This window comes from Loa loa (genome assembly GCF_000183805.2).
Source record: "Loa loa unplaced genomic scaffold supercont3.55, whole genome shotgun sequence".
Taxonomy (NCBI): Eukaryota; Metazoa; Nematoda; class Chromadorea; order Rhabditida; family Onchocercidae; genus Loa; species Loa loa.
Window position 1 is genome coordinate 252463 of NW_018108235.1, and position 24509 is coordinate 276971.

A 24509-nucleotide genomic window follows, 5' to 3' on the forward strand; every position below is an offset into this window, starting at 1 on the left:
TATTAAATCAAACAGTAAGTTTGAAAATAGTAAAAAAAGTTTAATAGAGTCAAATTTACAAGCCAATGTATTGTGGTTTTCAAACTACCCGTATTTTATATGGCAGAAACTCCAACTTCAGAGATGATTGCTAGTTATTTGCATAGAACTATTCTTCTGATAAAAACAGTCAAAAGTATTTATTCGAAGTCTTAATCTTATGAATCCGATGTACAAAGGGAAGAAGTATATGTGTTTACTTGAAGTGCTCAACAAATTTTCTCTACGTCAAAAAAATGTTGCTGACTGCGAAACAATACGAACATCCACAAAATATTAAAATATTAACGGATTTATATATCCACAAACGACGAAGTGATGCAATAGATACAATCAAAACCATGGGAACTTTACATGCAATCCCGTCACAACAACTGCAAAATTCCCGAAATCCCAAAACTAAACTGAATTATGAAATAAATTTCTTCTTAGGTAAAAGTGTCCCAAAATGACAAAGCTTATTCCATTTCACATCCACAAATCTTAAACTTATTCCTGCGGTGGCTGGAAAATCTGGGTAATGTGAGACTTTCCTCATTTTGTGTGAGCTATTATAATTCCTCAAGGCTTTTATCATTCGTTCATTTCCTGCATAAAAATTAAAATCTAAATAGGAACGAAAGGATAAATCTGAAGCAAAAAACGATGTTGGAGAAATGGATGAAAAGGAACTGCAACAACAACCACAAGTGACTTATCAGTTCATTAAAAGTACCAGTTGCTGTTTCAACAATTGAAGTCCAGGTTATCAAGAGTTAAGTTTGAAGCCAAGCACGTAACTATACGCACATAACCCCACTGCGTAAACTAGCAATTCTTTAACATCACTGTCAGAACTGATTGCTTCACAACTTCTCGTATTATATGGAAATATGTATACCTAATATGAAAGTTTTCGTATATTCCAAATTATTTATTGTTCAATGAATTTGCCTCACCAAAATCGGAACCGCTTTTCAGTAGCTCTACTGAAATAGAAGACTCCAATATTAACAGCAACAATCATAAACAGAAAATTCAGGTACAAATAAGAAATAAATTTCCATAAAATGACATTAATTCCAACATTGAATTCATTAGTTCAATCCAGCAGATGCTCAAAAACATTCGCACCAAGATAAAGAAAAAATCATTTAAATGAGCAAATATGACGCTATTCCGTCAAAAATAAAAGAAAAACAATGTTAGCAAAATCATAAGGGACAGAAAAAGGCACTGCAGTATATGAATACGCCTGAAGCTTTCTGGCGCGAATTACAGAAGACATCCTGTCCGAAATAAAATATTGAAACTTGCTACGAACTCCCAGGCTATAATTTCACCTTTGTATTGTCAGACCATAATTCTGATCTATAACATTGAAAGAATTAGGTTCAAATCAAAATCTAAACGAACACAAAAACAAAATTTGATTCTCCAACATTACAAAACTGTACTTAGTCTCAAACATCATAAAGTAATTGAACCTAAAAAGTCTGAGGCTCCTTTTTGTCTCACATTATCGTACACCGCATTGTGCATATCAGTTTTTTATCCTCAAAAAAGCTTAACAAAAAAACCAAAAGCTAATGGGTCGCAAGTACTGTGCGATAATAAGGCAATTGAAACGTTAAATGAAAATCAAGGCAAAATGATAATATTTCAGAAATGATAAGTTACTAAGACGAAACAAAGTGCATTTCCTTGAAAAAATGTTTTAAAGATTAAGTAACAGAATCACCTGTAGAATGAAATAATTAGTAAAGAAAGTCGACTTCAGGCGTACATGAATTTCGGTGAAGTGGTGGTAATATCCATCGCATCTTCTCGATTGCTTAAAACATTCGACGCTATATCACCATCTGAATAGACTATCGGCGAACTGAAAAAGTATTAGACATATTACAGCTTTCTAGTAATAATTATGTGGACTTTATATACTCTAATACTCACTTTCGTGATCTAATTAATCCACTTCATATTAATTCATTTCTCAATTTTTACGCTTACATTCCTGAAAAAGTGGTTGAAAAGAGACTCTTACTTTCAAACTACTTCAGTATTACCTTTGAGGCATCAGTATACTTCTGCTAACGATAGTCCTACCCGATAGCATAAGGAAATATGCATTAATAATTCGCAACCTGAATTTCTCTCTGTAAGTTTGTACGCATATGTTTTCAGACCACCACAGATGACGAGTGGGAGGACCTGACTTGAGAGTTTTCTATTAAGCTAATACAAAAAACGGAGGAAATAGAAAAGAGAGGTTTTAAAACACAGAAATGTTAATAATCGAAGTCCCGAGCGGACAAGACATAAACATTCACCGGAACTCAATATTTTCATCTCCTGCAAATGAATTATACGTACCACTGATTTTTAATTGGCGATAGCGCTTTAGTTAATTTTGGCTTCTGCATCTCCTCGAGAACACTTGGCGCAACATACGTGAAACCTTCGAATGGATTCACTGACAACGAGATATTCTGCTCGCAAGGTGAATCAACTGGCGTCATCTTTGTAAATTTACTATCAAATAAAGACACATCATCCTCCGAAGTGATATTTGGCTTATATGGTGGCTCCAACTGCAAACAGAAAACAAACTCAAAAAAATTGAACAGTATTTGCAGCGACTTATTTTCGGTTTCAAAGGTCATAAATATGAGAAGGAAAGGGAATACTGTTCAGCACTACATCTGATTTTTTATCAGATGAAATTCACAGACAACGAGTAATTTCATAACAGAGCCACAACCTTCCGTGCGTAGACTAAATCCCAATTAAAAGACCGGAAAAAGGAATGTTGTTTAATTTCACAAGCATCCTCAGGTCCAGCTCCAAGTCTCGTTTCAACATGTCTCTTCAACAGCCTTTTGATCAAATCACGTGCTTCCATGCTCAAAAACGACGGTAGTGTGAGCCGTCCTTTTAAGATTTTATCGATCGTCTTCTTCCTAAAATATGAAGTATAATTTCCAAAAAGCATGCGAACATGGTAAAATTTTCTCATATATTCACATAGCGCTGTTTCATACTGAAAACTTGACAATGCAATCTTAAGTTTAAATGGATAAAGGAATTGAAACGATAAAACCTGTTATCAGCTGTAAAAGGTGGACCACCAGTAAGCATATCATATGTCAATGCACCCAAACTCCACCAGTCCACTGCTTTATTGTGCCCAACTCTCATCAGTATCTCTGGTGCCATGTATTCGATAGTACCACAAAATGTGTGCGTTTTCTGGTCCCCTTCGATTGCCTCTTTGCATAAGCCAAAATCAGTCAATTTCACATGTCCTGAAAAACCTTGCTTTTAAGAATAAAATGTTTGATTAGCAAAATCTTACATGATGAAATTAAGCGGGTTCACTTATATTCTTTCTGCAAAAAATATTAGTAAACCGCTTACTTTATATTCGCAATCAAATATTTGCATTAATGGATTAAAAATGCAACTAACCTCGACTATCAAGTAAAATATTTTCTGGCTTCAGATCGCGATAAATGATTCCTTGTCGATGGAGATGCTCTAACGAACAAACTATTTCACTTAAATAAAATGCCGCAGTGTCCTGTAAGGATATAAAATACAAATCCAGTTTTCTTTTTATGGTTTTAGATTGCCAGCTGCCACATGGAAAGGAGTCCTTTTCCGAGATAGTTGCATCAAAATAAGTTCACCGATCCGAACCTATTCCGCTATAATAGTTAATCGCTTTACAACCTCAGCATTTCGCAGTCTGAATTATCCTGCTTTTTGAAGATGAAAAAATAATTAATGATGGAACAACAGAAATAACTAGTTGACCGTATTGTTGAGATATCGCATAACTCTTACTAATTTTTTGGAAAGAGAAATACATTCCTTAACTGAATGAGCTAGCAGAAACTTCCAGAATAATTTCCAGGATTATATTTGAAAAATATATTCAAATACCGATATTCTTCTCATCCCTTCTTTTCACTCATTCATGAACACCATTAAGTTTACAGTTTTGAAGCAAATATCGATGGAAATGATTAAACAGCTATACAAATATTGCCATGACATTTATAATACAGAAACAAAACAAGTTTCCTTATCAGGCAAGCATCACACAGTCAGAAAATCCATCTTAATCATTCGATGTGATAATTCCCGAATAAGCTATATTGTACACTCCCTCAATCCCAAAAATCATCTCATTTCTCTTGGCAAATCTATCTAACACTGTATTTGAAAAATATTGATAAAAGTAGAAAGGATATTACGAGTTTTAATAAATTGCTCCATAAATGATTTTTTGCATACTTCTAATTCACTGTTTAAAAAATTTTTGGAATGTTTGCACTTTAATAAAAAACTTCACCAACAGAAATTTGAAAGTGAAAAAATTAAGTAAATTTAAAGATTGCCTCCATGAAAAGTCCTTCACGCTCCAAATGCATAAATAATTCGCCACCACTTAAATACTCCAAAATCAAATATAATTTGCCGCCTGTTTGAAAAGCGTAAAGAAGGTCACATATAAATGGACTCTGAAAATTAAACAACTGTTAATTTAATAAGTCACCAAATGACTATCATAAAACTTAGTAGCTTTGATATGGATAATCCAGAGAATTTTATACTGGTCAATTTCAGCTTATTTTTCTTTGAAAGCTTCCCTGAAAAAAAAAATCTGAATTCCAAGGCGTTAAAGAACAAAATTTAAATTCCGAAAATTGCCAATTCATTCATTCTACATTGCTTTCATCCCGCCAAGCAAGAGTGACATTTAAGCTAACCTTTACTGCTTCCAAAATATTCCTTTCTGCTTTTGTATGAGCCGTATCCTTCTGATTTCTGATAATTGTCGCCTTTTTCAACACTTTCATCGCAAAAATCCTCCCTTCATCTTTTCCATTAATCTTCCTAACTTGAAATACCTGGAATAATGCTACCACTCTATATTTGCGTCCACGCATAACTGTTAGTTAATATTCTCAAAACCACAGCTCAATAAAGAAATACAACTCCTATTTTTAGAACCTCAGCAACGTGAATTACAATATTCTACCTTTCCACAACAACTAAAAACATCTTTCTGCTGGAAAAAATTTCATCCATATAATTAAAATATTAAATCATCCAGTTAAGCTGTCCAGCTGATGATGGTGACGATGCTGCAAATCATCAAATCCATCATACCTTTCCATATCCCCCTTTTCCCAAAACTTTGAGCAACTGGAAATTTTCTGGGCCTAAGCGTGTATTTGGCGGATTAACGGTTGATTCATCCAAATCAATTTTTTCGATATATGGATCCTCCCTGAAACAGACGAAGTGATAACTGAGGACAATTGAAAGCAAAAAAAAAGCAATATCATCTTCTTCCTTCAACTGGATGATACAAACAAATCCTCGCTAGAATCCATAAACAGTCATTTTAAACAAAGAAACTAAACGTAACAATCAGAAATGCTCCCGAACTTGTAGTTCTCAGGATCTTATCAAAATTTAACAAATATTTGTATACTTGTCATGATACCGTTTGATGATGCGAAAAAAAGATATCTTTAACTCATATTGTCATCAAAAAGCGACATATTTCTCGGAACTAAACCTGGAACTTACAAGTAGGATGAGCTCGGTGGAGGTGAACTGATATGCCCCTGAAAATACACATTTGTTAGAGGACCTCGAAGTACTACATCAACTTGATTAAAAGCCAAAGTAAGAGTCGATTTTAAAGAAAGCATATACTGACTGGACCGATTTCTGACAGGAAATCTCGTAAGTACTTGTGATTTGTATGTATGACTTTAAGTCCAAACTAAATGATAAAAACTTTCACTTGTACATTAGTTTGGAAAAACCAACATCTTCAACATCGATATACTCATTATCTTCTTCCATCACTTCATCACCCAACACTGCTGCACTAGTTTGATGGTCATTCAATTCTGTAAAGGATTAGTGTTTTTCTCAATTTTATACATATCAAAAATTGAAATCAAGGCTATTCCAATACTCTGTACACACATCTCTTTTGAATTCTTCATTATGTCCTCTTCGATTAGCAAATACAGAGGTAAATAAGTTTTATTAATATTTTCAGTAAAAGAAAAAGTCTAACTTTTACTTACCAATATCGAAAACACCTGCCATTATGTGTGCTTTTTCAAATTACTGCAATCAATAAACAATGCCAATAGATCATCCAGACACCAGCAAAAATCACAGTAAAAAATTAGATAAACGAACCTGACTAACTGGAAAATACAATTCAAGCTAAATACATTTCTGAAAAAGAACAAGCCAAAATCCCAAAACTTCATAAAGTAAAGGCGATTCAACCTAGACCTGCAGATCGCAGCTATACTGCCGAAAAAACTAGAGAATAGAAAATCAACTAATTTATCATGCAACTGCTAACAATACCAATAAAAACAGTTTATCGTTATTTCCCACAAAATAAACTATGATCAGTTTGATGCAGTGATCTCTACTGCCTTGTTTATTCCTACTGAAATTATTTGTATAAGTCGCTGAAAGATGCTACAAAAGATTAAAAATGCAATTAGGTTTCAATCTGTTAAAGAAAAAATAATACTATGACCTCTATAAAAGCGCAACCAAAACGAATACGATGAAGATTTTACATCACCCACTAATAAAACTAGTACAAATGCAGTGATAAAATTAGTCGTCTATAGGCTTAGACAAAGCATTTATGCGTCAAAGTTACAATGACTAAATAATACATCTTGTGCTTCAAAAATCAAACTGAAAAATTCTAAAGGATTCGATAGACTATTAATTTCGCTCTTGCAATTATGAATATACCTAATTGTTCTCTGCTGCAAAAGATGTGGTCAGTGAAAAGTAACAAAAGATAGCTAGCAAAAGAAAAGTAGTCACTTCGCAACATATCTTGCGAAAGATATCAATAAACGAGCACCAAATGCCTTCCAATTGATAGACTATAATAGCGAATTTCCTTCCACTCATGACCTACTACTAATTTATCGATTATTCTATTCCTATATCGCTGGAAACATATCATATCCTTGTTCCTAGCAATGTTGTTCCATATCAACAGACCTGAATCAGAAATGTACACACAATCAAACTCATACTTCATACCTCAAAGCAGTAAGAAACGAATTCCACCTATGAATTTGAAATAATTCACTGATTCATCGCTTTCGGGAATTCTACTCTTTGATCACTAATGAAGAACTCCTCATTTCCTCTTAGCAAAACAAAACTTAATCCACACATATACCTAAACATCGTTCCAGTATCAAAAAAAGTCAACAGTCAGGACATGTTGGCAATATAAACAATTCCACGCTGGCAATATAAGCAAGTTTAAAGCATTATTCGCGTCTTCAGTTTTACTTGGAATTAACCAGCAATTAAAAAGCACCTGCTTATTCGAAATGCACTTGTATGACGGGTACTAATAATAGTGATAACATCTCATAGAGTTAACAGATACATACAAAGCAGGATCTTTTAACTCTCTCTCTCCTCCCCTCTGCCACCCCATTATGTTTTCATTTCCACAAAGGGAAGATAGTGGAACGCGAGCTTTTAGAACTTTACCTGGATTAAATGAGTAACATCAAAAATTGTCCGCTGTGTCTAATCGTCAGACTTTTGAAAGATCCGCTGCACAAAACATCAAATGGCCGCAACATAAGACGTTTTGCACTCCAAAACTTTACATCGGACAGCACTACTAAAACTTCTTTTTTGGCAGTAAATCCAATATATCTGCCATCTCTCGTCACAATGTTCGTCTCATTACAACAGACAGCAATCTAACGCTTGAAAACTAGAATGGATAAGCCGTTCTTAGTAATTGATAAAAAATTATAAATGAAAATTGAATACTATCAGATGTTGCCGTAAAGGTAAACATGAAATGTCGCAGAAGGACTTAATTTATTATTCATAAAAGCAACGATGAATTTTAAATTATATAAACCAGCCCGAATTGATTCTACACGATTAACTGCATACTCAATTTCAAGAGAGCAGTTTCTTGTTTTATTTGCTTCATAGTTTTGTTCTACTTTCTTTTCCATTTGAATCGCCTACTTTTTCTGCACAACAATTTTTCATTTATGAACAAAATAGACATCCTATTCATCTTACCTTACTTGTCTGAGCCACTCAAAAAACTTTCAAACTTTCTGACTGCACTTATCAGGTATTCATACGGAAGCAATTCGTGAAACTACTGAAAGGTTTGATGATATTGATGGACTGACAAGAGGATGTTACAGACTGATTTATGCTGCCGTCTTAAAGAATTTTTATCAATCGAAAATTTGACACTGAGACCGGTGATATAAACACAGATTGTCAGCATATGGAATAATAAATATTCCACTTTCTTTACAATTCGAAAAATTCTTTTTGCGATTCATTGTTCAAAAAAAAGCAAGCATCAGCCTTCAACTTTAGCAATTCAAACTAGAACGACGATAACCAAACAGCAGTAATTACCCACTCATTATCCTTGCTGAAAATAATGAATTCCTACGGGTTACACGACGTACGCATATAAACTTCGGAAGTCGTGAGAATTATTAAGAAAACCCGAGAACTGCCCATCTTCTCCATGTTGAGATCGATATCACCAACATCACCAGTATACATCAATATCAAAAACACTCTGGGAAATATCGACAGCATCCAGATATCGCACGGAAAACATACCAGAACAAAACCGTTCTGATCCTTTCCACACACAATATCCCCTCTTGCGATGGTTCTTCGACGGGAGCAGTATCGTGTCGTTCTTTATTCCTACATTTTCCATCCCTTGCTCAAATTTATAACTGGAAAGAAACCTTCCTTCATAGAGAACCTCACGGCAATTTGCGCAAGTTACGGCATAAATTTTCCAATGGTATATAAATTGACAAGCATCCAAACAAACACTCTGTTTCACGTTATAAACCAGTTCCCCACCCATTACAGCAATCGGAATTTACCCCAAGTTTTTTGAATCAGTCGGTCAAAGTGAGACGAAAGGAATACTGCTTTAGCATTTACATCTTATCATTTCACGATGTTGCGCTTGATGTTGGTTCATGACTTGAACAATGAAATGTAACGATCGTGCGCAAGAGCGTTACGTGTAAGGACGCCCCTTGAAGGACAATTGAAAAAATTGATCAACTGATATGTAAATAGGACTGAACTATGACAGACAAGGGAGAAAGAAAACAGCACAGAACACTCATTTCCTGCATCTTCCCACGCATTTCTGTCTAAATTCTGTTTTTTTACTCGGTCCCTAATAAATAGCCCACCGAAGTGAAAGATTTTTCTTATCTAAAGAAAATCCATGAGTAAAATATTCTCAAATATATGCTAAATCAGAAAATACAGTATTTGAAGTGGATGCCAACTCTCTTCTAAAAGAAGTGAATGAATGGAAGCATTCAAGAAAGTAATTCTCAGAAACCTTCCAATTGTTTGAAACCAAAAATAATCGACAGCACAGTCTTCGAGAATTAATTCTTACTTTACGCAGACCAAAATTTCAGGCAGTACTTTAAAAAAAGTATAACCACTACCACTAAAATTTATGGCTAGAGTAAGATAAGCCAAAAGCGCCTACATAAAGATATAAACGAATAGGATAAGACTTCGACGTCTGTTTTCTTCATTTCAACTTCATCTGCTGCCTGACAAAAAGCAAGTGGTACAGCCACGGTACAGCCAGAGAGACGTGTATACCCAGAAATAAGTTGAAGAACCTATAGTGCACACTTCCATCCATCTGTCTATCCGTCTATGAATGTCTCAGTACGTGTGCATGTCTGGCATGCCTATGTGTGTGCGAACAGTGTCACAAGACCTCTTTGCAATCAATTGTTCCTCGCATTAGCGGAGTGAGACGGCATTCAATGTCTGTCTATATGTATGTCAGTTAGCCAAAATCTGGGCAGGCGGAAGTTTGGAGGACACTTTGGCATGCAGTCTGCAAGCGGACATATACTCCGCCTTCTTATTTATGTCATCCATTTCGAGCTGCATGCCAGCGTAAGTGAGGGGAGCGTCATATAAAAACGAAAATCGTGTCATCGAGCGAAGGTTAACAAGTGCCAAGTCAGCAGGGATTTTCCTCACCACAAGCACTTATTTGATCTCATTCAAGGTCCTTATGCAATACGAGGAACCCTGGATGTCTTTTAGGAGAATCGCGAGAAGGAGATAGAACGTAGGACGTGTAGCAATCGAACAAATGAGTGCAGGAATAATCGTTGACCAGCAAGAAAGTGATTAATTGACCTGAGAACAGGAGATCGGCTAACCCCTTCACATTTATCTGTGAGATGGGAAACGGTTTGATATTAAGCTTGCGTTATGATTAATGATAGGATTCCCTGCCATCTATCTCACCTTACGATCTCACCATCTCACCTCACGGCCGCAGCTCCACTACTTCTCATCGGCCTAACATATTGAAAAATGAATGAATTTTTGTTGACATTGTCATTGCATTCCCCATACATTGTTCACGTGACAGACTATACTTCTTCCGGCTAGCAATTCCTCACTTGATAATTTCATTATTCAAAAACAACGACGCAAGTTGAAGTTTCAACATTAATCAGAAAACACGGATCACTAGATTCTGAAGCACCGATTGCGTCTGCATCGTTACAGTAGGCTTTCCCTAGTTTACCCTTCTTTTTTCGAGGTGAGAAAGAGACGCATCATACCATCGGTTCGCTTTCGAGACGAGCCATAGAAGTTATAACAAATAAAGCGTACGAACCGTCGCCATTGTCACTAATGGATACCGCCACTCGCTGATCAAACAAAGGACAGACTCGGATAACAAAGAGCAAGCGAATAATGCTTTTGCATTCTTTTTATGTGCTAATATTCGCTGTGTAAATATCATCGTCACTCATATCACCGCTAATCACTCCTAGGCGTGATTCGTTATTACTTGTCAATAAAACCACCATCCACAAAAACAGTTTTTACCCAAGTGACCATCAGTGCCATTTCATCTCATACCAGTGTCCATCGACAGTGTGACATCCCCTCGAACAGATCTTTTGTTTGCAAACAATGCAAAGAGTCCTTTCATATTCATTGTTGCGAATTTGTCTCTTACTGTCTGTGCTAAATAAAACTTCCACTTTTTAGCTTGACATCCTAAATGTCAAGATTGATTTTGTACCAAAGTTTTTGGAATTTTAATCCCTGAGTTATGGATCAATCTAATTCATTATTTTTATTGCTGCTTCTAATTATACGATTACCTCTATCTGCTACTATAATGGCTAGCTTTGTCGCTGCTCAAAGTTCGAACTTTCCGATTGATACATTAAACAAACATCTTAAACTAATAGCACATACACACATACGCGCACATACACATCAGACATACACACATAACATAACTTCATTTGTGCGATCCCACGTCTTCCACCAGTTGTTGTTATATTCGATGGTTATGACAGCCGACGAAGAATGCTATGAAGTGTTACAAGCCTTACGAATACGCCTACGGAAGGTTGCTCATTTATTTAAAAAAAAAAAACCGGTCAAGAAAATTTGATGAATAACTTCAGAACTAAGCATCTCTATATAGGCTCAGCTAAACATACAGGCCGAGTAGCCATCAACCATCGTCCATAGTGCCAATTCTTAAAATTCAAAAGTATTTATTTTTCATTCAAGTCACATGATTTACATAAAATGAAATGTTCACTTTCTTGTTATTAACCCTAAATCTCCGAAAATTCTTCACCGATTGTTTTGTAATTTTGGCACGACGTTGCGTTCGAATGTGCGCCTGTTCTCATATACCTCTTATATAGATGTAATATCTGTAACAGGTAGAATCATGCTTTCTTGAGTATATATAGTATGTACATATATATATATATATATATATATATGGAGAGCTTTTGGAAGCCCGACCAGGGTCATCATGGAAGTTATCTGGCGCTTCCCATGGCCCATACTGCAGGCGTGCGAAAACATCGAAATCTCTTTCTGACATTCCCCATTGTTAGCTTACATCCTTATCATCACCTTAATTTTGCTTGCAGGGTTGCATCGTCTTGTTCAATTAATATCCTATATATTTTATTTTAACGCAATTTGGTTTTGGTAATCCATTAAGTGTTGTGTTTTCTTTTTTTTGCCAACACCGGCCATGCGTTGCTGTGGCAATGCGTGGTCGGATAGAGCTATTTTAAATAAGAGAAATTGTTAAACAGTCTATCGATGAGGTCAAAGCAGTCAAGAATGACGTGAACCGAATATTCGCCGAAGACTGGTGGCCATTGTCATTTCTTCTTGCGTATCATTATGACGTGGATGTGACATACGCGGTGATTGTTGAGTGTCTCAAGTGGCGGCGCTCCTTCTGTGTTGATAGTAAAATTGTTTGTACATATTTCAAAAAATCGAAAACAAATTCACTACTTCACAAACTCATGTCTTATAAGCTTATTATTTTCTACTTACCGTCAAACATCTCAATGTGACTTCTGGTCAACATTTACCATTTGCAGATATCAGTTTGTTGGAACTTAAACCACTGTTAGATAGGGGTTTGGCGTATATACACGGTAAAGATTGCAATGGTTCATCAATACGTAAGTTGACTTTAGTTATGAGATGTAAGATCAAGTCCCAGGTCTATGCTTAATTATCTATCACAGATGGTGAGTATTGATAACTATGATAATGATAACAGTGATAGCAGTAATACGAGAAATGTAATGATATTCTCATTCTATTTGAACGCAAATAAAAATGAAGCAAATAGAATATACTCCATGACATTAGAAATCTTTTTTAAAGTTTGGATAAATATGCGGCAACATGTTATCGGACAACAAAACAGTGATAAATTAATAATTTATTGGCTTGAACGACATACAATGGAACTGCAAGCAGCACCGATCACATTGCTATTTGACATGTCATCGTGTTGTTTGCAAAACATGGTAAGAAATTGTCATTAATATCATACGAATATTTAGACAGTATGTTTCGGCAATGATCATTTAAGTAAATAAATCGTTAGAAACATATGTGTCATTTAGTCATATGACTGTTCAAAAACTAGTAGTCTTAATCAAATTGGTTATTTATGAATGGAATTATTACATGTTGGAAAAATTACAAACACTAGAAATTAGTGAGGAAAAGGGAAACACATGCTTAAGAATTCAGAAACTTCGTAAAAAACGGAAGTATGTATCTTAGTATTATTTCTTGTATTACCTATACTTTGTGTTATTACCTATACTTTGTGTCTGTAAATAGTATGGAGGGAAATTATAGGATTTGGATTTGATTAAATTCATTGTTCGTTCATGCAAATATTACTACCCAAGTTGCCTAACGTCACTGCTAATTTTCGAAAATCCGGGATTGTTGAAAGCATCCTGGATACTGTTACGCACCTGGATGTCACCTGAAATGCAACGTCTCCTTCAATATGTCAGACGTTCTTCACTTTCAGCACATGTACCACTGCCATACATTCCAAAACGTTATGGTGGCCAGGTATGGTTTTCAATGATAATACAGTTTGAAACTAATACCTTAGCAGGAACCCGAAATAACAGTTTAGTTATTTGCAGATCCAAAAAAATGAAAAAAATTTAGATGATTTAGGTTATGGCTTTCTGAATTGTCTTCCTTTTGTTTATTTGGAAATTCAGCCTTGTATGGATTCAGAACTTGTGGCGCTTCCGCATCATTTAGAAATGTTGGAAGTAAATTGGGCAAATTGTAAAAAAATTTAGAGTTTTTAGGTTTTTAAATCTTGGAAGTAATTTATTTTCAAACGACTTCATATGATTATTCAAAATCACTTCAAAATCCAAAAGTTGTCTAAAAAAGGAGAATAATCTATAGCCCTGGATTCATTAGCGATCTCAATTCTTCTATGAGGAGAGTAATCAAGCGTAAAGTGCTGAATTTTCATGCAATATAGTGTAGACTTAAGTCTTCTACCCACAAGAATGAAATAGTAACCAGTATCTCAGTCAAAAAGGTTGAATAAATCGTGAGTTATTAAATTATGACAGTTCAGAAGATCTTGAAAACGAAGTTTGCTGTTTCGTTTTTCCGATAGTTGAAGAAAGATTGTTTCTGTATCGCATATACAAATATATGTTTACGAAAGTTTGATAGCTCAATTTATTTTAATAATTAGTCTTTTGAAATTTATATTTTTGAATTTCTTACAATTTCTTATCAATAGAGCAACAATAGTGCAACAGCCTCTACCACTTCCTAAATCCTATTACCAGTTTTACAGTTTAATTATTCAGTGACTATTACTCTGGCTACACCATTTTCTCAGAATTAAGTGGAATTCTTCTGGGATAACTGATTACTCGTCATTTGTTACTTTGCATTTAATTTTAATGTAAGAAGTAATTGATGGCTTTTTAAACTTGTGAGATTGATAAAATTTTTAGTTTTACCTTACATTTTGCTCTTGATAAGAACTTAATGAAATTATTTACGGTAGAAGAAGTTATGGTTCCAGCAACCCTTGAAATATCAATTTATGAAGTCCCTAATCTGGGAGTGGATTTTCTTGAGGTAATTTAACTTCATTTGTTTTCTTTCCACACAGTTCTTACTTTAAAATTCCTATAATCTTAGTGGTATCTGAAATCAAGGAATTAGCTACTTGTAAAAATAAACTGTTAATAATGAATGGAGTACGTCAATTCGGATGCAGCAAAGACATTTCGTTAAGTTGGAATTTCTGCGCTGTCTGGAATCACATCTTCAGTTGAAATTGAAATTCGTCAAATTGAAATTCTGCATTGTCTGGATCACTTCTTTAGCAGCTTTCTAAATTTTTTCAATATTTTTTAAATTTTCGATTAAAGAAATCTTTGAATTTGTGGAGATCCTAGCTTAGCAGTGTGTAACAGAGACATTAGTGGCACAGGAAGTATATTGTGTTTATAGCAGACACTGCTGCTCCTAAAAAGCGCTTCCTATCTTCTCTCCTTGGATTATTTATTTCACTATATACTTTTAGAAGCATTTCGAAAGACTACTTTTTGTTTACATTTCTGTCAGAAATTTTCGCGTGACGCGGTATTTTGTTACGAATCATTTTAAATCTTTCACTCTGTTTCCTCCTTTCAGCTTTTCAAGTAGGCTTGAAATGAGCTCTAAATGCGATGCATATATGTAGGTATGGAGTGAGTACATTGACATTTCTCCCGCTAACTCCTAAATCCGAATTGACCATCTTATTTCTCTAAGAACGGTGAACGGTAGTTGTGGTCAAAGCAAGAGTTGTCAGACCATCGTAAACCAAAATTGCTAAAGTTGAACCAATGATCAAGCGGATTTTTTTTTGGCCCGGACATATCAATATTCTGATGATTGTTTGCACATCGATTTCTGATGACTGTTTGCACATCGATATCGTGACGGCTGCATGCAAATCGATGTCATTCCCTGGTCTTGCACTTTTGCCGCTGCTGATGAAGGAAACTGCGTTGGCTGATATAACAGTTTTGATGGCACCTATTAATTATGCATAATCATTGAAGTAATTGATGCATCATTATATATTTGCATCTGCTAATGAAAAAGGACTTACTTCCTACAATGATTTGAAGCTATCAGTGCACTGAAATTCAGGTTATGGATGAGTCGAATTTAAATTCACATGGGTTTGACTTGCGGAATAGTCTTTAATTTAATTGGATAGATTTAAATGAATAACGCAGTAAAACATCTCCTATCACTCAGTGCACATGAATAATTTATCAGTTTTTTCAGCACTGGATATTTCAGGATAGTTTTATATTCACAATGGATGAACTTGCTAGATGCATACCACAACAGTCGCCTTCGAATGAACCTATAAATGACGATGAACAACATACACTTCAAAACGATATTACAGACAGTGGTGATGTATCCTCCAACAGTACAACATATTTCAATAAGTTGGGCTTTAAAAGGGTATATTTTGTTAATTTGATTGCATGGACTTGAACTTAATTATCCTCATAATTTTCCGGTCGGAAGAATGAAAGCGCAGATTCTGTTGGACGAATTAGCATTTCACAAGCCTTTTTTATTATGTTTTCACTTTGTGTTAGCAGAACAGCAAGCCTTTCACAGCCATGATCTTTGAAATTACGCAATTGTAGCGAAAGAACATTTTGCAGTCCGTCACATTTGAGGAAGAAGACACAAATCGAGGCACTTCGTTAACTTCTGCATCACAGCTTGTACCTTCCATCACTAAGCGAAATGGTTTACCTCAAGCTTTACGACATTTGGCTGAGACACGCTTACACACTCCAGCGAAAGATTATGCTAAGGTCAAATTTCTTTCCATCTGGTTAGTTTTTTTCATATATTTCTCATTAGAACACACACGCATCTTCGCATTAAAAAAAGCTTACCAATATGTATAATCTTAATCCAAATACATGTATGCACACTTACACATTAAAGTGAACTTGATTGCCACAATGATAGATGCATCTTTAAGCATATGCAGAAGTACTGATTATCTCTGTTACAACACCTTTGTCTCTTCATGCACATGTTTTCATCAAATCTAAACTGACTTCAAAATGCAACAAATTTTTTTTCAAATACCAATGAAATTTAGCCCACGTGAAGAGTTGACACTGAATTACGTAAATGGTGAAAACGATATGGCGGATATCGTGGTTTTGAAGAATGAAAGTGTTAGAAATGTTGCATATAAAATCAAGATCACCTCGCCAGAGAAGTTCCGCGTACGTCCAAGCACTGGGACTATTGCTCCCGGTGCTACTGAATTCATCCGAGTTTATTTACAAAATGGTATAGAATTTTCTCCAATTATTAATAGTTTGAAATTTTTTGTCACAAATTTGGGTTATAAACCATCATTATAATGGCTAGGCTTTGCGAACGAAGATGGAAAGAGTTATACTTACATTTGGTGCAAACGCTACAAATGTGGATGTATCCTTCGGGCCTGCGCAGTGGATTTTTTAGGTGAGGCATAGGGTGCACGGAACTGGTTTCACCCTTCTAAAGTTCATCTGCCAGAATCTAGTGAGCTAGGACGGTGACAGCGATGTCCTCAGGACGTATCTTAACTAGATGAATGGCTTTACAAAGCTAAGAGAGCTCCATCCGTCCGGTTTTGGAGTTAGAGTTGTCCTTCTCTTAGGATGGTTGTCTGAAGTTTAGCGAGTCTTCCTGCATCTAGTATCATCATATATTGATGTCTTCTTACACGTTCTTCCTCTCGACTAGAAAAGAAAAAAGGAATTTTGAAATATCAATCAATCAGCATAACTACATTAGCTCGATCAACGCGAATCAGTTGCAGAATTCCGAAATTCGGTGCCACGTGAGAAATTACTCTTAATGGCAGTCGAAACTAGCGGAGAAAGTGAGGTTTTTGGAAATGTCTGGAAACACTCGAGTGACGAAGCAAAAATAGAGCACAAACTGAGGTGTCGATTATCTACTGAAAGCGGTATGACAATGTCCTCTGCAGAATTAATGGATTCCACTGTAAATGGAAACGAAAATAATCTTCCTACCAGCACAGTAAGTAGGATTTAATTGGTACCTCAACAATACAAAGGTGGATCTCTAGGGAAGGAAGAGGATTTTTTTCTATCATATTTTACCAGCCACTTTTTTACCACACTCTACTACATTTTTTTTAAATATCACATCTTTTTGTGATTTCTATCTCATCACATTTCTTTCTGTCAAACTTTTTTTGATAGAAGGAGTCACATTTTATCACACTTCTTTTTACCATATTTTTCCGTATCACATTTTTTAAAATTGGGACTAATAATGCTCACGAGAAAAAAGGGTCATTTGAAGGGTCACAAGGACAGGAAGCTGAAAAAGCTGTTACCCAGTTTCAGGACTGCTGCCACCTAAACCTCGGGCAGAAATTGTGTTTCTCAGTCAGCTCTGAGATCTATCACGTTACCTATTAGTTGGGATCTGAAACAAAAAGCGGTTCATTGGTTCAGACATTTGCAGTGATGTTCTCATCGGCTTCTCAAACAATTATAAATTTCTAATCATTACCGCCACTCAGGCAGCACTGAGATTCCGAATATCAATTGTTGACACACGGACATATAGTTGAACCACTCCACCACCGACACTTCGCGTGTAAAAAATTCAATCCAGTAATGATAATTTGCTTTGCAGTGCTGATAATCTTTTTCAGCAGATGCGACCAGATCAGTAAGATTTCACTTTTCCAGGCGACATTGATGAAAACGCTGGAGACACGGACGGTTTATCGACAAAATATCATTATGATCTCGATGGCGTTCATAATCGTGATTCAGTTACTATCCCTCATCTGGCAGCATCGGCATTTTACATCAATTCTAAATATTCAGAAAAATTTCTGCTCCAAATTTACATCTCCTTCAAATAATCTTTTTCTTGACTCCGAATTGTGAGTAGGATATTTATATTATTTTGTATGAATTCAAACTTTCATTTAATAGCTAAATAACTGAACGACGTTAAGTGCGGAGCACGAGGGAATGGGATCAGGAAAAGACTTTTCCGGCATTTCTCTGCGTGCTCCTGAGTACTATTGAATTACAGAAAAAAAATATAAGGTTAACATTTTGTGTTAAAAAAAAAAAACATTTTGAAGACAAAACCAAGCGAATATATGACATAAGGGAATAACAAGGATCCGAACCAATCAGAATGGACAGTAGAAATATATTTAAAGTTCTAAACGCAATACACAACTTCTGAAGAGTGCAACTAAATGACTCAAAATTTTCATAAGTTAATCAGGACAGGCTTCATACGATGCTTACCGTATGCAGCAGTATTACATTTGAAAATATACATGCGATATATGATTCCCCTACGTTACAGTAACAAGAAGGTCGCTATAAGTATTGGAATCAACGATTACCGCAGAATTCAAGTGAAACGCACTTTTACGTTCACCTAACACTTCACAAAAAGTTTTTCGTAGGAAACATCAGAATATTCGAGATGGAAAATAGGAAACAATAAATCACTGATGGAAGCCAAGTCCCTGACCGCGACTAAGATGCGTGAAAGAGCGTGCTACTGCATATTGATGATCTAAATGACTGTAAAGTTCACGCTGTCGTCTCCTTTCAGCTTCAACTTGATTGTCGTCCACTTTTGGTACTTCCTCTCGACCTTCTTCATCACTTTTTTTCATACCCATCAAACTATAATCCGAATGAGTCAGAGTTCGAAATTTATTCAGTTTTCAATCCAAACAGCTAAATTTGTTTCATCAGCAGCAAAAAAAATGAGCAGTACTGTTACACATGAATGGTACTTTTCAGCTAACTCTTTTGATTACGATGCAAATCCTCAGGACGAACTTGAAAAACATACCGTTTAAACTTATCCAACTGCTTGATGTCTGACGAACTAGCAGCCAGGATAGAATTCCATGTAGAACTGGTAGACGGTCGCAAACCAATAATTGATGAGACTGCATTACTCTCTAGCTCCTAAATTAGCTTTAAAAAAACTTAGGTCACTTCCAACACCATTTTTTCCCTTTTACGTAACATCAAGTACCACCATATATAACTACCTTCTTTTCCTCCGGTTTACTCCAAATCAATTTTCTCTTTTGGATTTCCTCCGCCCTTTTCACAACAGCCTTTGTTGCCCAAGCTGGTCGGTCACTGCTTCCATCTTCACTATCCTCTGGACTAAAATATATAATAAAATGAATTTTTAAAAACATGTACATTTACCTAAACTGACATCGAAGAGGTAGTGAATGGTTTTCTGTGTCACCTATTCTTTACTAAACTCCCATCTAATGTTTCTCAAAAGAGATGACTGCATTTAAGCGGAAATCTTCAATGTGTCTATACACACAGAAGTCGCCAGATCATAGTGAAATCCGTATATGTATAAAATAAAAATCGAATACTTCTAAAGAAATGTTCAGATTTAATCAATAAAGAAATCTTCAGTACCTGTAATGCCGAGAGGAACGGTTCCTTCGCACAGCTCGATTTCGTTCATATGACTTGTTGCTTCTCTGCTGTTTCGAGTCGCTCTAAAAGGGTCAAGAAGAGAGTAGCGCTCCGCCGCTCACTCTTCATAAAACGAAACATATAATCACGAAATGATAGAAATAAGATAAAATATTCAGGGCGATATCCTAAAATCAGTAAAACTGCTTTACATATCGTCATTAAATCAACATAATTTTACTGGGACTGCAGATTACTTCGTGAAAACAGTGCTGGATTTAAATTTGAAGCATATTGTGACACGGCGACGAAAGATACCTCTTTGTTATGGCCGCGAAGACCAGACCGATCCTCCCTCTCCCTACTTGAATACTGATCTCGACTTCGTTCTCTCGAATGGGTAAGCTCAGAACTGCGTTCCCGAAAAACCGAATCTGTTTCTCGTCCATGATCGTAGTGTCTATCACCTCGATGTCGACTGTCACCGTGTCGCTCCACACTTCTCCCTCTTCTTTTTCGATTATATTTCCGGTCGCAAAGTCGGTCATCCTCATGACATTTCTTTCTTACCAGATCATCTGACCTATCCTTGTCAACATCATCAGATCTTCTGCAAAATATTGAATTCCAGACATATATAAAATCCAGACAGTCATTTGCTTTTCAAGGCAACTTCTCCCAAGATGAAACTAAAAGCAATAAGTGTGCGATTTGGTAACATAGTATGTGAAGTTAATTAAGTGAACATATATTTATGTAAGGACTGTATATGAGTTGTAGTCTTTTATTTCAAAATAGCCACCATTAAAAGATCATTGGAAAGATAAGAATGAAGGCCTCGATGTAGATAGTTCAGTCTGCTGCGTTTTCCCTATTCGTTTCTTATTCCTCAACAGACAGAACTGCATGCAAAGAAAGATTTCCGAACAAATAAAGTGTAAACATCCATGACATATAAACCTCACTTTTTCTGTTTCTGTTGCGATTCGTTATCTTCACCACGTCGTTCAATATGTTTACGAATCTCTTTGGCCGTCAGTGGTCGGAAGCCCTTATCAGCCATATATGACACAACCTGGAACACATTTTTATGCTAAACGTAATCCAAGTACACCTAACAATGGTGCCGTATTCATGAGGGTCATCTCTGCGTGACGCTGACTACATCCTTAAGATTGATTTATCATACAAACACAAACAGTACTTCCAGCAAGTTTTCCAGGTATAACAGTTGTAACAGTTGCAAAAACTATGCAAAAATGAGTTTAAACAGTGCAAGAAAGTCACACTCCATCCACATAATAAAGTGGCCGGAGCTAAACAAGCTAAACACACCCTCCTTCTACCACAAGATAAGCGAACTGAACATGTCCAGCATGTCAGACCCAAGGCTACACCCACTCCGTGTCACGCGCTCCCTCACATAAACTCCTCATAGCATGCAACACCTATGCAATAGTTATTTCCCGAACTTCAAAATGAGGTGAAGGGTGACATTGTGGTGGTGACAGTAACGCAATTTACGATGCGATTAATTAGATGGGTAAGATTAATGAGAGTCGAGTGGAGCAATTTACGGGAGACTAACTAAATGGATGAGGTTGGTGCGAGTCAGTCTCCGTGTGGCTACTATTTTGTTGCATTGTGAAATTAATTTATTAGTTAAGTAGGGTGGTTTACAGTCGATGTTACTCATTGTAATATTAAATAAGTATTGAATTGGACGAAGGAATATCAGCCGTGATTATTGTCTTATTTGGTGAAAAAAGAAGAAGTATGTCACGAGTGATCGGTGGGCTGTTGATGAGATAATATTTTCTTCATTTCGTAGTTAGTGCATGAAGGAACAGCGAAATATTGCAGTCTTGCTATTTCTGTTTAAAGAATGAAAATTTGATTTAAGGGAAGCAACATGTAAGGGATTAAAGGAGAATTGGAGGGTGCAAAGTTGACATTGGCTACTATTACGTTTATTTCTTTTCAGAGCTACTCAAATCAGCTTCGCGTTTCATGGCTGCTAGCTCAAGAGGTTTGCTGAACTTTTGTGACTTCCTCTCTGCTACGTCTGTTGCTAACGGTTATTCAGTATACCTCATTATATCAAGTTTTTCTGCTATTCCTATCCTCTTCTCATCATAATAATCTAACGAATTTCTTGACAAATTATATAATCTTTTTTACCATTCCGCACTTTAAAAATTCCTTTGTAACCTCTAGGAAAAAGTGCAATGGATACGCTGTGCAAGCGGAATCCACAACAGGTAACTCCAGAAGAATGGAGGAAAGTTCTAAGTCCTTTGGAATATAGTGTTGCTCGAGAGGGTGGTACCGAAAAACCGTTCTCAGGAAAATTTGACAAACACTTCGAGCCCGGGTTGTATGTCTGTCGCTGCTGTGGAGCACAACTTTTCAAGTATATTTTTTATTGTAAAAGTTTTGTCGATCAAACGAAATCTGTTCCTCTAAAAATATTAGTCGTAAATTTAAATTTCAGATCAGACGCTAAGTTCGAATCGCACTGCGGCTGGCCAGCTTTTTCAAAATCCGTGGACAACGATTTGAACATAGTGAGGTTAAAGGATACTTCAATGGGAATGGAGCGTGTTGAGGTGCGGTGTAAACAGGTAAATATATCATTTTATAGGCACTTTATAAGGCAATAAGACTCGGACCTTAATATGAGGCTGTGACGTTTTTCCTATTAAACAAAAAGAAGATAGTTCATTGTTTGCCACAAATTTCGGATCCATCTTGGAACTCAAACTTAAAAGAACTTTGAACTTACATCTTTTCAGTGTAATGCTCATTTGGGCCATGTTTTCGATGATGGACCGAAGGAAACTGGTGAACATTACTGCATAAATAGTTGTTGCATTGATTTTAAGAAGTAATTTTGTTGAGGTGTCACTCAGGGAGTTACCTAACTAAATAGTGATAAAAAATGTATAACCCTGCTGAAAAGACAATGAGCAAGAAAATCTTGTCATTATAGGTTTCACTTTAGAAATATGATTGAAATATTTTATTCCTGTAAAATGATTGAAATATTTTATTCCTGTAAAATGTTTTATTATTAAGAGTGGTCTTCGTATTGTGATAAGCGAACGATGTAGCCGATAGGTACTATAAAATTATTGATAATTTAACTCACTTCAACAAGTCATTAAATAATGATAAATAGAAATGAAATTTGTTGATCGATTCGTCAGTATCTGAAATATGGTTACTATTCATTTTTTTCTTTTTAAAGAAGATATAAAAAATTAAAAGCATTTTGGCATATTGTTTATCCCTACAAATCTTTTTTTTTTGATCTTAAGTCGAATAAGAACAAATGAGCGATTCGTACAAACTTTCATTTTGCTATACCCAAAAATAATGGGATTGAAATGAGTGGAAATCCGGCTCCCTTAAAGTTCTGAATCCTATAATGCATGAATCGCGATAGTTGAGTCAGTATCTGCTTAGCTGCCACATATTTCGGACCACTAGTCCTGACACCAGTCGCAACATCTCAAAAAGGATATTAAAACTTTATTTGAATATTCATCTTGTAAATCTCAAAAATGAAGAACTTTGCGACGATAATTTTTGGATTTTGTGATCGTGTTCCTGTGCGTTATGAGCTCTCCCTTGCAACTGCACACGAATTCTTCGGGTACAGCTGGGGAAAGCTACGTTCGTCTTTGAACATATATCCCGACAATGAATGAGAATTCTGGATGGATACCGAATAATAGACGGATTATCTCTTTGCATCAATCTTAAATCTATTGTAATTTCCTGTTATTATTTCTTCTCAAGTTTACACTACGGATGGGTAATTTATATTTTCTTCATAATGCTTGAATTTTTTGAAAACTGGTGCACTTTCTGATGCAATTTTAGCACATCAATCTTTTATAATTCATCTTTCACAATTCGCTGAGAATAACATTATCGGAAATTTATCTCTTAACTCTTATTTTATTATCCTTGGAGATTGTAATTAAGAGTCTCATAAAACTGCATTCATGCAATAAGAGTCTAGTCGTTTCTATAAGTAATCGAGGAAAATGGATCCTAATATCTGTTTATTGTCTTATCACCTTTTCTCGTTCTCACAATGTTTTAAGCAAAAAACCGAGTTTTTTTAGATGGGATTATATTTTTCTTTTCATATTTCAAAATATAAGGCAATGTAAGATTTTTTAAAATTGTTTTCTGGAAATGCCAAACAAGGCACAATTCTACTGCTTTCAGAATAACTGTCACTGGTTTCAATGACTGAAAGGACGAAACATTTTGGCAGTACCTTTTCGGTTTCAAAATTCCTTCATTTTGCTCTTTTTATCATTAACATAAGGGTTTGTATTTTTAAAAGAGTGAGGAAGTGAAGGGGAAATAATAGAAGGAGATAGAGCTTAAATACTGGAATCCGAACTGAATTGAAGGAAGTTGACACAATTTATATAGATTATAAAAAATATGCAGACATACACTTGTATT

At 35.6% G+C, this 24509-nt stretch overlaps 8 protein-coding genes across 10 annotated transcripts; 4 read left to right on the plus strand and 4 right to left on the minus strand.

Moving 5' to 3' along the window:
- Positions 1-168: 168 nt before the first annotated feature.
- On the minus strand, positions 169-6591 carry LOAG_00559 (AGC/RSK/P70 protein kinase). The gene is made up of 12 exons (XM_020445474.1): positions 6135-6591; positions 5869-5951; positions 5623-5660; positions 5197-5317; positions 4794-4934; positions 4422-4544; positions 3487-3598; positions 3119-3323; positions 2780-2978; positions 2392-2609; positions 1760-1900; positions 169-1389 (listed from the first exon to the last, which is right to left on the minus strand). The coding sequence occupies exons 1-11, from the start codon at positions 6154-6156 to the stop codon at positions 1795-1797; spliced, it is 1368 nt and encodes a 455-aa protein (XP_020304068.1). The 5' UTR covers positions 6157-6591; the 3' UTR covers positions 169-1389; positions 1760-1794.
- A 4142-nt stretch (positions 6592-10733) lies between these two features.
- LOAG_00560 (hypothetical protein) lies at positions 10734-12037 on the minus strand (the record flags this gene model as incomplete). Its single annotated transcript, XM_003136100.1, has 4 exons — positions 10734-10849; positions 11044-11184; positions 11640-11678; positions 11956-12037. Coding segments are annotated over 3 exons (123 nt in total). The 3' UTR covers positions 10734-10849; positions 11044-11182.
- Positions 12038-12738: 701 nt separating this feature from the next.
- On the plus strand, positions 12739-13799 carry LOAG_00561 (hypothetical protein; the record flags this gene model as incomplete). Its single annotated transcript, XM_020445475.1, has 3 exons — positions 12739-12992; positions 13333-13557; positions 13635-13799. The coding sequence occupies exons 1-3, from the start codon at positions 12765-12767 to the stop codon at positions 13797-13799; spliced, it is 618 nt and encodes a 205-aa protein (XP_020304069.1). The 5' UTR covers positions 12739-12764.
- Positions 13800-15362: 1563 nt separating this feature from the next.
- On the plus strand, positions 15363-15572 carry LOAG_00562 (hypothetical protein; the record flags this gene model as incomplete). The annotated part of the gene is made up of 1 exon (XM_003136102.1): positions 15363-15572. The coding sequence occupies one exon, from the start codon at positions 15363-15365 to the stop codon at positions 15570-15572; it is 210 nt and encodes a 69-aa protein (XP_003136150.1).
- LOAG_00563 (hypothetical protein) lies at positions 15396-18005 on the plus strand (the record flags this gene model as incomplete). The annotated part of the gene is made up of 6 exons (XM_020445476.1): positions 15396-15580; positions 15829-15999; positions 16209-16384; positions 16661-16857; positions 17375-17598; positions 17784-18005. Exons 2-6 carry the CDS (start codon positions 15847-15849, stop codon positions 18003-18005), a joined length of 972 nt encoding a protein of 323 aa, XP_020304070.1. The 5' UTR covers positions 15396-15580; positions 15829-15846.
- A 1061-nt stretch (positions 18006-19066) lies between these two features.
- LOAG_00564 (hypothetical protein) lies at positions 19067-21084 on the minus strand (the record flags this gene model as incomplete). The annotated part of the gene is made up of 6 exons (XM_003136104.1): positions 19067-19250; positions 19423-19541; positions 19628-19748; positions 20022-20104; positions 20340-20631; positions 20987-21084. The coding sequence occupies 6 exons, from the start codon at positions 21082-21084 to the stop codon at positions 19067-19069; spliced, it is 897 nt and encodes a 298-aa protein (XP_003136152.1).
- A 428-nt stretch (positions 21085-21512) lies between these two features.
- Positions 21513-23038, plus strand: LOAG_00565 (peptide methionine sulfoxide reductase msrB). Of its 3 annotated transcripts, none has more exons than XM_020445479.1 (5): positions 21513-21621; positions 22006-22050; positions 22239-22434; positions 22516-22645; positions 22817-23038. In XM_020445479.1, exons 2-5 carry the CDS (start codon positions 22032-22034, stop codon positions 22910-22912), a joined length of 441 nt encoding a protein of 146 aa, XP_020306483.1. In that variant the 5' UTR covers positions 21513-21621; positions 22006-22031; the 3' UTR covers positions 22913-23038. The 3 variants fall into 3 exon arrangements, with proteins under 3 accessions (XP_020306483.1, XP_020304071.1, XP_020306482.1); XM_020445477.1 differs by lacking the exon at positions 21513-21621 and adding an exon at positions 21694-21813; XM_020445478.1 differs by lacking the exon at positions 21513-21621 and having other exon boundaries at positions 21888-22050.
- A 338-nt stretch (positions 23039-23376) lies between these two features.
- Positions 23377-23780, minus strand: LOAG_00566 (hypothetical protein; the record flags this gene model as incomplete). The annotated part of the gene is made up of 2 exons (XM_003136106.1): positions 23377-23534; positions 23597-23780. The coding sequence occupies 2 exons, from the start codon at positions 23778-23780 to the stop codon at positions 23377-23379; spliced, it is 342 nt and encodes a 113-aa protein (XP_003136154.1).
- Between the last annotated feature and the right edge of the window lie 729 nt (positions 23781-24509).